Source organism: Cyprinus carpio, chromosome A12, assembly GCF_018340385.1.
Source record: "Cyprinus carpio isolate SPL01 chromosome A12, ASM1834038v1, whole genome shotgun sequence".
Lineage (NCBI taxonomy): Eukaryota > Metazoa > Chordata > Actinopteri > Cypriniformes > Cyprinidae > Cyprinus > Cyprinus carpio.
In genome coordinates, this window is record NC_056583.1 from 16,666,476 (window position 1) to 16,683,648 (window position 17,173).

Genomic DNA, 17,173 nt, shown 5'->3' on the forward strand with positions numbered 1-17,173 from the left:
ATTTCTGAGGTTTACCTTACTGGGTGCGCCCTGTCGTGAGAAATGTAATGAATAGAGCCGACCTGCGTAAGTTGAGGCGTGGAGGAACGAGACGTCAAGAGCCTGACGCAAAAATATGAATCCTACTACGACGAAGGTTCATGAATATTAATCAGGCAACGCTGACGCCCGTTGCAACCTTCCAATGGCGATGGCTTGTTAATAAATATTAATTAGGTACTGCTGACCTTGCGTTATTACCTCCTACGGGCGAATGGTGGATTCATAAATATTAATACAGTCCTTCACCATAGTACGATTAGTAAACGCGGCTTCTGATCTTCCGTCACATCAGCTGCGCAAAACCGGCAGGGGACAAACAGGAAATTTTAACTAAAATACAGCTATAAGAGTGTTTGCTCCCATTTATTTATAGGAAACAAGTGTATTCCTGTATTTCAACTGCTTGTATTAATTCTCTCACCTATTTAGCCGCGGAGACAATGCTTCAGTGTCTATCTGGAAGTTCGTGTGTGCGTGTCATAGAAGGTTACAGGTCTACGTGGTATTTCTTGGTCCTGGTACTGGCGTATGTGTTATATCTGTTATTCGGGGCTTTAGTGTTTTCCGCGGTGGAGCTGCCGTATGAAGAGCAGCTTCGGCAGGAGCTTTGGACCGTGAAGCAGCAGTTTCTAGATGATAATGAATGTCTGTCCGAAGAAAGACTGGAGGAGTTTCTCACCAGGGCTTTAGAGGCGAGTAATTACGGTGTGTCGGTTCTCAATAATGCTACCACTAACTGGAACTGGGATTTCACATCAGCGCTCTTCTTCGCCAGCACCGTGCTTTCCACGACAGGTGAGAGCAGACTTTCTCTTGACAATATTAAATAGCCATGCTAGGATTGTTTTTGTATTTTAACCCAGTTGTTGATTTACATGATATAATTTACTCTCTGTATTCTTGTAAGCCCTTCTTTACAATCATTTACCCAAGAGCCGCAGTGACAGAAGAAAGCAAGTAGCGAGGCCGCTGTGATGTCATTTGTAAGGTCGACCTGTCCTCTTTGAGATCTCTGATAAAAGCATAAGCTGACGCCCGTGAAGTCTGAAGAGCGTGTACAGTATGATGTGCCCTTGTTAAACAGCCCAGCATTTACAATATCATATATATATATATATATATATATATATATATATATATATATATATATATATATATATATATATATATATATATATACTAATACTGATATATATATGTATACTAATACTGATATATACTGTACTGATATATGTATATTCTAAATATGCTTTAAAACAAGGATGTAACTCAAGAAAAAAGACCTGCCAACTGTGTTTACTTTGTCTCTCTCCCTCCCTTCATAATGAGTTTAAAGTCAACAAAGTTTTATGTGCCTGACTGTTAACAATGGCTATATATCAAGAACTTGTACAAACATAATACAGACCATAAATAAAGGCAAATAATATTTTTTCTTAACAAACTTCAAAATTCAATAAAACAAGATACAGTGGGAATTTAGACTGAGACAATTTATTTAGCATATATAAGGACAATTATTAGTACTTTTTCGCTCTAATATAATTATATGCAATCACATGAGATAAAAACATTTAAGTCTTCTAGAATATATATATATATATATATATATATATATATATATATATATATATATATATTATTCTATATGGACCAAATTACTTATAATGGCCTTCATTATTTCAAATGACCAGCAGTGTCATGCAACTGGCTGTTATTGTTATTAATAGAGTTACTGTTAATAACAATAACATTAAAATTCCAGTCAGTGCTCGGGATGTTTTAAACATAAGCAAAAAAGTAGAAATAATATAATACCAAATACATAGATAAAAAAAAACTGTAATTGGGCCACTTTTGATTAATTTTTTACTAATTATGATGATCATCCTTACAAGTTCTTTTTAGAGATTGTATTATATTTATTAATACACCCTTAAAATCAAAGAAAAATCAAGTGCATGCTCACATATTTACAGCCCCTTAGGAGCCCTAGTGGTTTTGTAATTCATTGCTGTGGGCAATCTGAAGGATGTCTGAAGGATAAGCATGCTGTTTGTGTAATGTTTCCAAGGATTATGTAAATTAATCCAGTAGGATTGAAGTACTACAACAGGTAACGCCCTTGACATTCCCAGTTTGCATTATTTGAATAAGATGGTGTTTAATTAAAACACAAATTAACTGGTTAATTAAAATGCTAGATGTGATCAGGGTTGCCAGGTCTGCACAAAACTAGCCTAATGGCCAATCAGAACTAGCCAAATGACTTATGCCAAATATACCAAAACCCAAAATATGCCACTGCCATAACTAAATGCAAATGTAGTTATGATTATGCTTTATACACAATAGTAACTTAAAAAAATTATTTTTTCGAAGTTAAAGAAAATAAAACAAAGATTATTGGAGTATGTTTTACAAATTTCATATTTAATTCAGTGTCTTGCCATTTCTTTACATTTACATTTACATTTAGTCAATTAGCAAACGCTTTTATCCAAAGCGATTTACAAATGAGGACAATGAAGCAATCAAAATCATCAAGAGGGCAATCATATGCAAGTGCTTTAACAAGCCTCAGTTAGCTAAGCAAGGTTTTTTTCTTTTCTTTTTTAAATTATATAATAGATAGAATAGAAAAAGAATAGAGCAACTTTTTTAAAGAAAACGTGTAGTTAAATAAATAGAGTGCAAGTCTAAAAGGGGCAAGCTTTCTTTTTTTAAATAATAGAATTAGAATAGAGAGTGCTAGAGTTAGAGGGTCAAATAAAGATGGAAAAAAGTGTTTTTAGCTGATTCTTGAAGATGGCTAAGGACTCAGCTGCTCGGATTGAGTTGGGCAGGTCATTCCACCAGGAGGGAACATTTAATTTAAAAATCAGTGAAAGTAATTTTGTGCCTCTTTGGGACGGCACAATAAAGTGTAGTTCACTTGCAGAGTGCAAGTTTCTAGAGGGAACATAAGTCTGAAGTAATGAATTTAGGTAAAGGGGTGCAATTTCTTTGTAATTAATTATGAAATTTAATAGCAATTTTTGAATGCAATGTTTTTTTTCAGTGTTTAAATACAATTACAACACAATACAGTGTTTTCATTAAAGGAGTTCATAGGAGCTCAAAGTCTCCCAAACAGTGTCCCTCTCTTATAAGCTCATCATGTAGAACAGTTTTATTATTGGTAGAATATAAAATGGGTAAAATAGTTAAGTACATGCATTTCAGTCAAATACAATTTGTGCAATATGACTTTTAACCAGTGGGAAAAAATCAACCTGTGAACTGACCTATTCAAAGAGCTTCATATGTTTTTTTCCAGGATATGGCCACACCGTTCCTCTCTCGGATGGTGGTAAGGCCTTCTGCATCATTTACTCAGTGGTGGGAATCCCATTCACCCTGCTGTTCCTGACTGCGGTGGTCCAGAGGATCATGGAGTTCAGTACCCGCAGGCCCGTGGAGTACCTACACCGGCGCTGGGGCATTTCCAAACCTATGCTGGCTGCCCTGCACGCCACTCTTCTAGCTATTATAACCATCTCCTGCTTCTTCCTCATACCTGCCATCATCTTCTCAGTACTGGAAGAGGAATGGAATTTCCTGGAGTCCTTCTATTTCTGCTTCATCTCTCTTAGTACTATTGGCTTAGGTGACTATGTACCAGGAGAAGGCTACCATCAGAGATTCAGAGAACTCTATAAATTGGGCATAACATGTAAGTGCACAGTTTGTTTAATCATTATTGCTGTACAGAGACATATATTGTACATTTTACTTTTACTTTCTTACATTTATACATGCACTACTGTTCAAAAGTTTGGGGTTGGAAAGATTTTTAAAACATTTTTGAAAGAAGAAGATGCTGATTTGGTGCTCAAGTAACATGGTTATGCGGCTTGATATTTTTGTAGAAACTGTGGCGCATTTTATGCGAATTCTTTGAAGAATAGAAAGTCCAAAAGAACAGCATTTATATTTTTAACTACTGTATGTAAAGTTCCTGTCACTTTTGATTAATTTAATGCATTTGTGTATAAAAAAAGTAATTTTATGTTACTCAGACAATGAAACATGTAGCAGAACTTTAACTTTGGACTTGAACTTTAGCTTCTTTAACTTTGATTGAACTTTATCTTAGGTCTTAGGTTGCTTTGTTAACTTTTTTTTTCAAACAATTAATTGACCAACGATCCGAGTAATATCACCGGAGACCCCTTAAGGGTCACTTTCTGATTCTCTTTAACCTTATCTGTTTCTCTCTTGTACAGTCTACCTGATATTGGGCTTGATCGCGATGTTGGTGGTTCTGGAAACCTTCTGTGAACTTCAGCACCTGAAGAAGCTCAGGAAGATGTTCTACTTAAGGAAACAAAAAACAGAGGACCAGCTTAACATTGTGGATCATGATCACCTCTCATTTGCCTCTGTGTCCGACCAGGCAGCCTCATTTAGGGAAGATAAGACAGATATGTTTCCCGATGACATAGTATCTGCCTCACCTACTACCTCCAATGGACCAATGGACCGATGAGACATACTAAAAATCTGCGTTTCTAGAAACCTGACACGTTAATGTTCCTAAAACATCTCCGCTAAGAGCATAAATGTATTGTTAGTGTACTGTGCTGTCACGTTAACTGGAATCTACCATAGATACGAATATTTGAAACACATGCTGAAGGTAATTTATTCTGGAAAAGGGTTATATGAATTTCTTAGAATACATAATATCATATGAGATCATTGTTCATGCGGCTGCTGAACTTGAAAACATGTTGTAACCAAGGTTTTGTGTGTGTGTGTTTGTGTGTGTATGTAAAAGATAAATCCATCCATGACTCCGAATATAAATAGTTAACTGGTAAGTGGTCATAGACTATAGTATTACATACTTCATATGCTGTTCTTATTAGGTGTAAGGGATCCACATCCTGTATTACATATGTATTAATGGAAATTATGTCTTCAGGTTACTAAGTTTGTAGGCATTGCTTAAGGCAGGAAAACACTACATGACTTTTAAGCCCATTTTTGCCCTGATTTACAGTCTGGACAAGTCAACACTATCAGTCTACTGATTTAAGGCAGACAGTTGACAGATTTTGCAGAAAATCATATAATGTCTGTATGATGGGCACAGACTCCCATTTTTAAAGCTTCAGATTATGATTCCATCCTGTCGGAAGATATCAAATGTTTGATATTTAGAGCTGATTTTAGAACACATATTGTTTTCATTTGTCAGTAAAAAGGCACACACTTCTGTGTGAGTTTGTTGTGTTTTGTTGTTGTCTTAACTCTATTCAAGGTCTGCAAGTGTACGATGCCTAGTGTTTTAAAATCTGTTCAGATTTAAAAATCATGTAGTGTATTCCAGCCTATAGCCATGGCGCATTGTTTTTTTTTTTTTGTTTTTTTTTTCTTTCCTTAGTTCTTTAGAATAGACAGGGGCAGGTCCCTGGTGACATTCCTGGTGACATTATTTAATTAACTTGTAAAGGGAATTTAAAATAAATATTTTTAGTAGAGGCATTAGACAATCAGATATCTGTATATTTAATTTCTTTACTTGGCTTTAGTCATGTTGGCTCTTCTGCAGTTGCAGTAGGCATTGTCCACCACCTAAAGGTGCTGTTGTGCACTGAGTGTCATGACTGTTGTATTGAAGAGAACATAAGTCACATCAGTGCATTCTTGACATATACTCAGTGACTGGGTATATTGCTGAAGGGAATTATTGTTAATTTATCATTAATTTGTAGTTTTAATTTTCATATTTAAATTTTATTGCACATGCCTAAAGATACTGAAAGTTGTGCATTAATTGTATGTCTTGAGTTGCACTTTAACAAAACAGAATAAAATGGATTTTTGGTTATACTGTAGATGTTGTAATTGTATTGTGTCCATTCTTCAGCCAGTAGCCAGATTTTGTACATATGAACTGAAACAGATCTTGCAGCACATATCAAATGTAATCCAAACACATCTCCATTTCTCAGAGTTGTTTACTTAGATTATTTTGCTAGGCTATATAGGTGTGTTAAAACCCTGAGCAGCTGTACAGTCTGTTAACAGTCTATCCGGCTGCCTGCTCAGTGCTGTTAAAAGAGATATTTACTCTGCTGTTTAAAGTGAATTTGATGCCATCCTTTAATAGTGGTGCTGAAATTGGGCCGAGGTTATGTTAACAAGGCCCTGTAGCTGGGCTCACTTTGTTAAACTTGAACAGGACAGCACATGAAACTATAAGAGACCTTCTTGAGCTCCCCTAGACATTCATCTAAATGTCACATTCATAATCTTCACAATGTATGATAATACTGCTGAGAAAGATGAGCTTGTAAATGGACAATGTATTTTGCTTGTAGTGATATAGGAGGTTATATTTCAGGGTTTCTCTAAAGGTGAATAATTCCATGATATGTTGGGGAAATGATGGTTTTGAGTATATTCTGAACAATGTCTTGATAGTATCTGCTGGTTTTCATTTTAGATGCACGATTAACATGCAATGGACAATTTTTTTTTCTTGCAGCAAACGAGCTGGAAGTTTCAGTAATGATTAATTTTCTGTAGGTATTGACTTTATATGAGATGTTTCTCATAAAAATAGAGACAATCGAGACATTTGTTGACTAACAGTATAAGTACAGAGCTCATTGTGAAGGTTAATATGGAGATTATAGCTGAAACGTTTATACATTTAAATAATAACAAATTATATAGGGGGCACAGGTCCACAGGTCCACAGGTCCACAGGTCCACAGGGGGCAGCTGTGGCCTGATGGTTAGAGAATTGGACTTGTAACCCGAAGGTCGCAGGTTTGAGTCTCAGTGCTGGCAGGAGTTGTAGGTGGGAGGGAGTGAATGGACAGTGCTCTCTTCCACCCTCAATACCCACGGCTGAAGTGCCCTTGAGCAAGGCACTGAACCCCCAGTTGCTCCCCGGGCGCTAGATATATAGCTGCCCACTGCTCCGGGTATGTGTTCACTTCTCACTGCTGTGTGTGTGCACTTGGATGGGTTAAATGCAGAGCACCAATTCCGAGTATGGGTTGCCATTTTTTTTCATAAATAATTAGGCTTCAAAAGTATTTGATGAGAAATATTTGAGTTCATATAGAACTCTTTGATCTTCATTCAGTCTCATTGCTATCTAGGAGAAGAAAAAAATATATATTGAAGAGTTATCTTGATTTTTCTTTCCTATGAAAACATCTGATGTGTGGTACCAAAGGTAAAGGTACAGTATTTTATCTGGCAGTTGAAGGACTAACACCCCTTTGAGTTTGTAGCAGGCCAACTCAAAGAGGGTTAGATGACTTCCTATCTGGAGCAAGAAGCCACCCGTGTCTAACTTTTGGAATTACTAAATAATAATCCTATGAATCACAATAAATATTATATTTAAAAAATAATAATAATAACACTAGTAAAAGCATGCCACTCTGGGCCTTCCGTACCAATTCATGGGAAACCCATCTTACCCAAATAGTCTAGTTTTATCTGTTCACTTCAAAATGTAAATATTTTTTACTCCACAAATCTAAAAACATTGATGTTTTTACATTTGTGTATTAAAAATATATTTATTTGACAAATATTCACAAAATATTCACAAATCTAAAAACATCAATCTGTCCACAAATTCCCTATTAGCAATTAGCAGACAAAAAAAACTTTGATATTCAACATAATATAATGCCATAGATCACTATTTTCCAGAGAAACAAAATTACATCAGTTAACTTCTAAACTTGAATGACTAAATCTCACAAATATTGATATTCAGATGAAATGACAAAATTAAAAAGAACATATCCATTCAATAAATTTGTTGAGATGAGATTATGTGCCATCTGTAAAGAGAAAAAATTATATATGGAGGGGTCATCTTGCCCTGGTTGACATTTTACTCCTTGTTACGATTCTGTTCTCCATGATGAGAACAAACTATTGAATACTGCAGTTGTTATTTATAAATGTCTCCTTTTAACTTTACCTTTGGTGTGTCCTTGGTAAATGCGAATAATCTCCACCAGAGCGCTTCGATAGTTCTCACCCAAGATTTTTCAATTGAACTCTCTCTCCCATGGCCTGTGTTTATCAAAGCCAGCCTGCCTCATTAGATGTCAGGTCTCACTACAGTATGTGCCAAACTCAATTTTGAGTTAAGCATATGCAGCGCAGACCTCATCTCTCCACAGCATTCTCCAGTGGAAGGTGTCGGGAGGATATTGATGGCACTGTCAGAAGTTTTTGCTTAGCTAAGCATAGGTCTCCTGACTGAGGCTTGTGCTGGGGTGGAGACGGCTCTTCCGATCAATAGGTGCCAAACAGTTACAATGAACTCCCATTTGCTCACCACACACACAGACACACACACTGTGGCTCACACCCCCACTGCTAGCCTTCTTTTCAAACCTGGCTGTGGACCGTGAAGCTCCCACACCGCAGGGACAAGATCCCCACACATGATGTTCTGGCACAATGCAGAAAGAGGATGAGACTGCAGCTCCCTGTCTTCAACTGTGTCCTCTGAATGAAAGGTAAAAAATTTAGATTTAATTTAAGTGCTGAACAGCTAATCTGAGTAACAGTTTAATGAACAAATAGCATAATGATGCTTTTTAAGAAGTTGTATTAAGAGAGGTTTGACTACGAAGCATAGATTTTTAATGCTTTCAGTTGTTAGAGGTCTTTGCACTGCAATCTAATTTAGAAATCTGAGTTTAAATCATTTTAAGCATTTTCACAGGATTATTCAAACCAACAATTTAGATTGTTTTTTTTTAAGGGTGGCAATTAAAAAGATGATGTATGTATTAAAAAGATGATGTATTTATTTATGAACTAACATACATGTACTTTAAGTATGAAAATTAACATATTTAATGTTGTTTGCTAAGGTCAGCTTCACTAGGTTATAATTTCTCATAATTAAGAGTTGGAGATATTAAAGATAAACATTTGTATTAAACTTTGGCATGCTACTCCAAATGTTGACATGAATGATTTTTCAAATTGTGTGGCTTATTGATGAGATTATTACTGTCATATTACTTTTTTAGCAATCAGAATTAAGAATTTTGCCTGGACAAAAATAAAATGGAGGGGAAAAAATCTCATCAATATACACAGAAGGATTAAACAGACATTAAATTGACCCCAGGTTCATATAGGGACCAGAATGTCCTAGAAATTTGGTGGTTGGAAAAATACACAGCCACCCAGGGGGCGTTTCCCAAAAGCATCGTTAGGTAACAATTATCGCAAGTTCCACTGAACTCTATTGGTAATAATGTAACTTGCGACCATAGTTGCTTTTGGGAAATCCACCCCAGAACACCCTCATAAGCACATAGCGACATGTTAAAAACAGAATGCAATAGCAACTGCATGGCCACAACTTGGTAAACACTAGACCTGTGGCATGGACAAAAACCACTTAAATTTCTTCTGAAATATAAAAATCTCATGCATATCATGACCATGTATGAGTCATGAGTCATGATCATGTTGGATCAAAAGGGCCTTGCTATCCTTTCCTTGCTATCTGTTTTGTCGCGTTGCGTTGCGTCGTGCCTCTAGTTTGCGGTGTGGACGGTGTGTTTACATGCAGGTGGGTTCTTAAGGTATACATTTCCGCAGACATCCATTGCGTTCTGATGTCTCTTCTTTAACTTCAGGGGAATGAGAAAGCCTTCAGACACGAGTCCGCGTCGCCTGTCAGATATCAGTCCTCAGATCAGACAGCTGAAATCCCTCGTCATTACTGATGAAGATCTAAGTGAAGAATTGAAGTTATCGAGATCGGTCGAGTACATCAACAACGCATCCATAGAAGAGCGAATCCTGAGGATCACTGGTTACTATGGCTGTAAGCCCTGGGACGCATCTCTTAGAGGTAGTACTCTTGATTCATGCTTGTTTTTGAAAGTTAAATGTAAAGAATTAAATGAATATTATATGAGTTGAGGGCATAGAACTAGGGTGTCCATACAGTTCCTTTATTATGGTCCTTTACCCTTAAAGGGATTGTACACCCAAAAATGGAAATACTGTCATAATTCACACACTTATTGTTTTTAAACTTGTATGATGTTCTTTCATTTGTGGAACACAAAAAATATATATATTGAAGGAATGTTTAGTAACCAGTTCAAGAAAATTCCGCAAAATATCTTATTTTATGTACCACAAAAGAAAGGACCATATACAGGTTTGGAAGTGTAGTGAATGATGACAGAATTTAATTTTTTTGGATTATATACTTATATAGTATCCTGTATAGAAATAAAATAGTATTACATGAATTTCATTATATTGCATTATATAATTTTTACATGCATTATGTCAGTCTTTTGGATGTAAGTGCTTTGCATTGCTTGATACTTGAAATATTCTGATTGACTCCTTCCTAAAACATTTGAAGGTGGCTCAAAGGTTACAGTGAGGACTGTTTTTTTCTTGCTTTTCATCAAGCTGAGTATGAGAGCTGAACATTTATGCTTTATGATATAAACACATTGATCAAAGGCCAGCTTTACACCCTTGCATCAAGTTGAGCTCCTCCGCAACCCCACGCACAAACATTTCTTTGTACAGTAGCAGCACTTTAGAATACTGTTGACACAGGCACAAGCAACGCAATCTATCACCCATTTGATAAACAGCTGAGTCAGATCATTTGTAAACAAAGAGCCTTTTCAGTTACTTTATATATTTATACACTGTACACACACACACAAAATTAATTTTTATAATCCCTCTCTTTTTAAAAAAAAGATAAACATCTTGCATATTCTGCAAATATCCAAGCAAATGGATCGCCTGATGTATCTATTGTTGTATTTGAGCTAAGCACTGTAGCCTGAGTTATGACGTGCAGCTCTGTCAGTGACTCTATTATGCATGAGAAGGTAACTGAGTCAGAGCCCAGATTTGCTGAGTCATCAGGGGCAGATGAGGTCTCTCTCAGTTCTCATTTCCATTCCACCACTGACTGCATCATAGCATAAGATTTGTGTGCAATCTCATGCACAAGTTAAACTTGTGTGAACACAACTGTTCAACTTGTTAGTCACATTAGGATAAAGAAATAAAAAAATAATAATAAATCCAATATTATTTTTAAATCACTGAGGAAAGATTTAAGTCATATTGTAATTGTAAAGATACCAATATTTGATTTTAACAGATTCTGTAAAATAATACTTTAGTATAATATTGAAGTAAAACTGTTGAGACCTCTTAAAACCCCTGAGAGAATAAGCACAGATTTCACCGTTGAGAGCTTTTGAAGTGAGCTGATCATTCATCATCAATATTGGAGTTTAAATGATGCAACAGAGCATCTTTAAAACTTAGTTTTCGTGAAAGAATAATTCCTCCAGCTGCGGTCTGGCAAATGTGTGTAATAATAAATATGGTTTGACATTGATTTTTTTTGCATCATTCTGCAGTCGATGGAGAGATGGTCAGACAGATGTGAATGTGAACCTGCCCATAAATGCCAAATAAATGCCATAATGGTGGATTTCTAGGCTAACCAATGGATTTGATTAGTTTGTGCAATCAAGTTAGCCCTTACCTTTTCAGTTCACAATCTTAATTAGGCAGTTCCGCATGTTTTTAGTTCACACATTGCCACTATACAGTGTTGGATTTAAAAGGGAATTCTTTAACCACTTTTCCATCACCTTCTTATTGATGTTTGGGTCAATGTGTGCAGCACTGGGCTGGCACTCAGATCGCATTAACTATCCCCGACTGTGGTGTGACTATGATAATGAGACACTTGTTCTGATGACTGACTGCTACTTGGGGACAGTCTGTCTTTCTCCTTGTCCTTTTTTCACTGACAGTTCTGTCCTTCAGACCAATTAGTACATGCTAAATATTCTTTTACAGGCCATGAGGGCAAAAGTATTGTATGTAAAGGAGAAATGAGAATCTTTGTAATACAAAACAGTGTTGCATCTTCAGTACCACGGACAGCAATACTTTCTTTGTACATCTTGGGTATTGCTTCTTGCTATTTATTTTATGTTCTTGTATCTTGATTTATATTGTTGTGTAACTATATGTCTTACCACAAAAAAGCCTAAGGATGAGTCAGAAATATTTTCTGTGATAAATTAAATTACGACACACATATTCCAACATTAAGTTAAAACAATTTAGACTCTTTTTCTTCCTATTGCAATTTATTTTTAGCTCACAGTTGTGACTTTATTTTTCATAACTGAAACTCTATTATAACTTTATATATCACAATATGACTTACAGTACTGTTTAAAGGTTTGGGGTAAGTAAGATTTATTTTTGAGAGAAAGGAATATTTTTATTCTGCAAGGATGCATTAAATTGATCAAAAGTTACAGTAAATATGTTTATAATGTTACAAAAGTTTTCTATTTCAAATACATGCTGTGAACTTAGTATTCATTAAAGAATATTGAATAAATTTTCCACATAAATATTAAACAGCACAACATCATTAATATTAAGAAATGTTTTAAAGCACCAAGTTAGCATATTAGAATAATTTCTGAAGGATCATTGGAAACTGGAGTAATAGCTGCTTTGCCATCAAAATAATCAGTTATTTAAAATTGTCTAATATTTCACAATATTATTGTTTTTACTGTATTTTTTAATCAAATAAATGCAGCCTTAGAGAGCATAATAGACTTCTTTTAGAAACAATAATAAATTCTTACCGACCACAAACTTTTAAATGATAATGTATCTATAATTAACTTTTTTTTTTTAACTATGATAATAAACAATGCTCTCAAAAAAGAGCATTGCTTGATTCCTACGGTCATGTTTCAGATTTATTTTTTCAACATATTTTTTCAAGTGCTTGCTGTGAGTTGTCCTACTAGATGTACAGTTCTGAAATTATATTATATTATCTTGTGTACTGCATTTCAGATTTGTCAGTGTCAGCTTTCTCCTAGAGTCCTGAATGAAAGTTTATTTTCTAAAAAAAAAAAAAAACAGATGGTGATGTGATTTAATGCCTGTGGCTATGCTTATGCTTTTTTATTATGCAATTATATTGTCTGTATCTTCAGGGGAGGACCAGTCCAACAGCGAGAAGGTGGAAGTGAAGGTAGGTTGCCATTCTGCCACAGAAACAGTCAAATCAGATTGTGGGAACAGGCTGCAGAGGCTCCGCTGCTGTTTGCATATGACTGCAGTCCACCTGCACAGAGCACTGTGGGGTGTCGCTTTGGTGATCTGCATCTGCTTTTCTTGGTCGGGCTGCACTCAGTTGGCCAAAATAATCATCAGACGCTTGAATGTCCCGTTCACCCTCACTTGGTTCTCCACCTCCTGGAACTGTGCCATCTTCCCTCTTTACTACCTGGGTCACCTGTGCTGTAGCAAGGACAGACAGACCCCCAGACAGTGCTTCAGGTGAGTTGGGTTTCCTTTCATGCAAGGAGATCTGATTCTGTGACCTATGAAACTTAACTGCATTTCAAAATGAGAACTCTTTGCAAAAGTGCTGCACTGTGTAATAGTTTGGTTTTATGCTGTCATCTTTTGCTGACTTTTACATTTTCTTAACAATCTCCCATGGCATTTTTTATCTTTTGTGAGTTTTATTTTGTGAAAAATATTTTTCAAAGATTAAGTCTTTTGTACTGAGCAGCACTTTTTAAAGTAGGTGTAATTTTATGAAACCAGAGTTTCCCTAAATTGGATAGTTGGTTTTATAATGTTCATCTAGTTAGCAGTTCTTCTTCTTAAATTCATCAAGAAATCAAAACATATTTACTTTATTAATAAGTTCCACATCTCAATGTGTGCAACTTATTGCTCTCATCAGTGTATTTGTTTCTAAAATAAATAAAAAATTATAAATTTGTAAACTTTCACCAAAATACAATTACTTTTTCCACCTCTGAAATTACTTTTGACTGAGGTTAGTTTGTTTATGTTACACATTATCCAAAGGCCTTTTTTTTTTTTTTTGGCTGCTGTTGTAAGTCATGTAGTTTTGTAAATATCTTGCCAATTTACTGTAGTAATTTATTGATATAAACAAATGAATGAAGTTAATATTAATATAATAAAAGTTACAGCGGTATTAGCAATATAAGCATCAAAAGTTGAACATTAACCATGGTTGAGAGGATTCCTTTATACTCAACAAGGCTGCATTTATTTGATTGAAATACAGTAAAACAGTTTTCTATTTTAATGTATTTTAAAATGTAATTTATTCCTGTGATGCCAAAGCTGAATTTTCAGCAGCCATTACTCCAGTTGTCATTGTCGCATGATCCTTCAGAAATCAATCTAATATTAAATTGTGGAAACATTTATTATTATCAATGTTGAACATAGCTGCTTAATATTTTTTGTGGAAACTCTGATACATTTATTCAGGATTCTTTGATAAATAGACAGTTCAAAAGAACACCTTTTTTAAAATAGAAATCTTTTGTAACATTATACATTTATTTGCTCTCAGTTTTGATCATTTTAAAGGGGCCTTGCTGTATAAATATTTATTATTAAATATGTTATATTATATACTGTATGCAGATATATGCAAAATAATTTTAAGCATTAAACGACTTAATTAATTAGATAATTTAGCCTACGATCAAACATCTTTAAGATCAGTAGAAACTTCCAATCAGTCCGGTGTGTCCAAACTTTTGGCACTCTGTGTTAACATAAATGTGTATTGGAAATGTTGGTATGATAAATTATGGTATGATACATTATTTGCATGTCTGTGGATTGACATTAACAGTGCTGTCAGTTCTTGGGAGATGATGGGCTGTCACTGAGGATGCTGCTCTCTTGCGTGGCTCCTTTTGGAGTGCTGTGGACTCTCACCAGCTACCTGTACCTGCAAGGCCTTCGCAGAATCCCTGCCACTGATGCCTGTGCCCTTTTCTTCTGTAGTCGTGCCTTTGTCTTCCTAATATCCTGGATTGTCCTGCGGGATCGCTTCATGGGAGTGCGGGTGAGTCTATGAAAAATAAATTGATATAAAAATACTTTTATTGTGGTTACACTGTTGTGTGCAATTGTGAATAAGTCTATATGGGATTTTTACTTTTTATCATAATGTACTGTATTGTTCAAAGAGTTTTTTCTATTCCATCTAATCACAGATTGTGGCAGCTATTTTAGCCATTGGGGGCATTGTTATGATGACATATGCTGATGGTTTCCACAGCTACTCTGTGATTGGCATCTCCCTTGTGGTTGGTTCTGCATTTACAGCAGCTATATACAAAGTAAGACGGGATTGTAAAGCACAACAAACACATGGTTTGCTGCTATTTCAGAGATGTTTCAAATGAACATTTAATTATTTTATCCTTTCTTCATCTGTCGAGAAATCCATAAGTGTAAATGTCTTTCTTCAGGTTCTGTTCAAGCTTGTTCTGGGTAGTGCAAAGAGGGGGGAAGCAACTGTGTATCTTACTGTTCTCGGTGGAGCTAATCTGGTCTTCATTAGTGCTGTACCTCTGATCTTGCTTATCACTGGGGCTGAGGACTTTGTTTCACCAAGAGAGTTGCCATGGCCAAGTATCTGTGGCATGTCCGCTCTTCTGCTGGGTAAGAGGATGGACATCAATGCATAAACACAAATTGAATGTGTGCCATCAGAATGAGAGTTCAAGCAGCTGATAAAATATCCACAAGTAATCCATCCAACTTCAGTCCATCAAATAAAATCGCCTGAAATGGAAAACTGTGTTTTTAATAAACAAATCCATCATTAAGACATTTTAACTCCAAATTGTTTTCTTTGGCTGCTCTCTTAGTGTTCAACTTCCTCTTGAATTTTGGGGTTCTGATAAAACTTCCTACTCTGAATTCTCTGGGCGTCGTCCTCAGTGTGCCTGTCAACGCTGGTGAGTCATAAAAGAGCCACTTGTTGTTTTTTTAAAGTTGTATGTTTTTGCAGATTGTGATAATATGAAATATGTGATCTTTTCTTCTGTAATCCATAAAAGGAGATGTTAGGCAGTATGTTAACTCTGCTCTTTTCTATACATTGAACATTAATATTGAACAAACTTCAAAAAATAACTAAAATTAAAGCTGCAAGCAGCAATGAACGGGCCCTCGCACCCGGGCTCACCGCCAGCGGGTGGCTTTAGTAAAACAGCGAACAGCGAGAAATATGCGTTTAATGTGGTAAATATAAGAGAAATATACAAAAGTCATTTATATGTGCCAATCTTCCTGCTGCCAGCTGGTGGCGCAATGACTATCACTCGATTTTAGCATGTAGATTTCTTCAGTCCAGCACTTTTATCAAGCATATGAAATTTAGTGCAGATTGAACATGGTATGTTTGAGTTAGTATAAAGTATGAGATGTCCTATTGCCAAAAGGTGGCGCTATAATTATAACTGAATATTGGCCTTTAGATATCTTCAGGCCATGACTCTTTCCAAATATTTGAAGTTTGGTGCAGATTGGACATTGCACGTTTAAGTTAGTGTAAAACAAGGCATTTCTTGTTGCCAGCAGGTGGCGCTATGATTATAGTGGAATATTGACCTTCAGATGTGTTCAGGCCAAGACTCTTTTCGAACATGTGAAGTTTGGGGAAGATCGGACGTCTTATGCCTGAGTTACAACAACTTCTATTCAGACATCGAGACATCGAAATTTGTCATGGCGCCATGGGCACAGCCTTTAATGAAAACTCAAGATATTCACAATTTAACAACGCAAAGGCCTTTGGATTAGACTGACCAAAAAATATTATAAAGTGTCATAAAATTTCTAGGAGTAGTTCGTTACAGCGAAAAACATGTCACTTCCTGTTGCCAGCAGGTGGCGCTATAACAATAACTGAATATGGGCATGTAGATATGTTCAGGTCAGGAGTCTTATCAAACATGTGAAGTTTGAGGCAGATTGGACATTGAATGTCTGAGTTATAGCAACTTCCTTTCTCATGGCGAAACATCGAAATTTGTAGGGCCGCCACGGACACGCCCTTCAACGAAACCTCAAGATCTTCGCAATTTAACATCACAAAGGCCTTTAGATTACACTGACCAAGTTTGGTGTTGATCTGAATAAATCTCTAGGAGGAGTTCGTTAAAGTACAACCCCTGAAAATCGC

At 35.9% G+C, this 17,173-nt stretch overlaps 1 protein-coding gene across 1 annotated transcript; it reads left to right on the plus strand.

Annotated features, from left to right (window-relative positions):
• The first annotated feature begins 288 nt into the window (after nucleotides 1-288).
• On the plus strand, nucleotides 289-5,927 carry LOC109099327 (potassium channel subfamily K member 1-like). Its single transcript, XM_042767849.1, has 3 exons — nucleotides 289-837; nucleotides 3,362-3,757; nucleotides 4,311-5,927. Exons 1-3 carry the CDS (start codon nucleotides 483-485, stop codon nucleotides 4,571-4,573), a joined length of 1,014 nt encoding a protein of 337 aa, XP_042623783.1. The 5' UTR covers nucleotides 289-482; the 3' UTR covers nucleotides 4,574-5,927.
• The last annotated feature ends 11,246 nt before the right edge of the window (nucleotides 5,928-17,173 follow it).

What these genes read in the sequence shown, in the direction of transcription:
- LOC109099327 (XM_042767849.1), top strand. Translation starts at nt 483, where the DNA reads ATGCTTCAGTGTCTATCTGGAAGTTCGTGTGTGCGTGTCATAGAAGGT. An exon ending in CACCGTGCTTTCCACGACAG is followed by an intron (nt 838 to 3,361) that starts GTGAGAGCAGAC and finishes GTTTTTTTCCAG; the next exon opens with GATATGGCCACACCGTTCCT. An exon ending in CTATAAATTGGGCATAACAT is followed by an intron (nt 3,758 to 4,310) that starts GTAAGTGCACAG and finishes TCTCTTGTACAG; the next exon opens with TCTACCTGATATTGGGCTTG.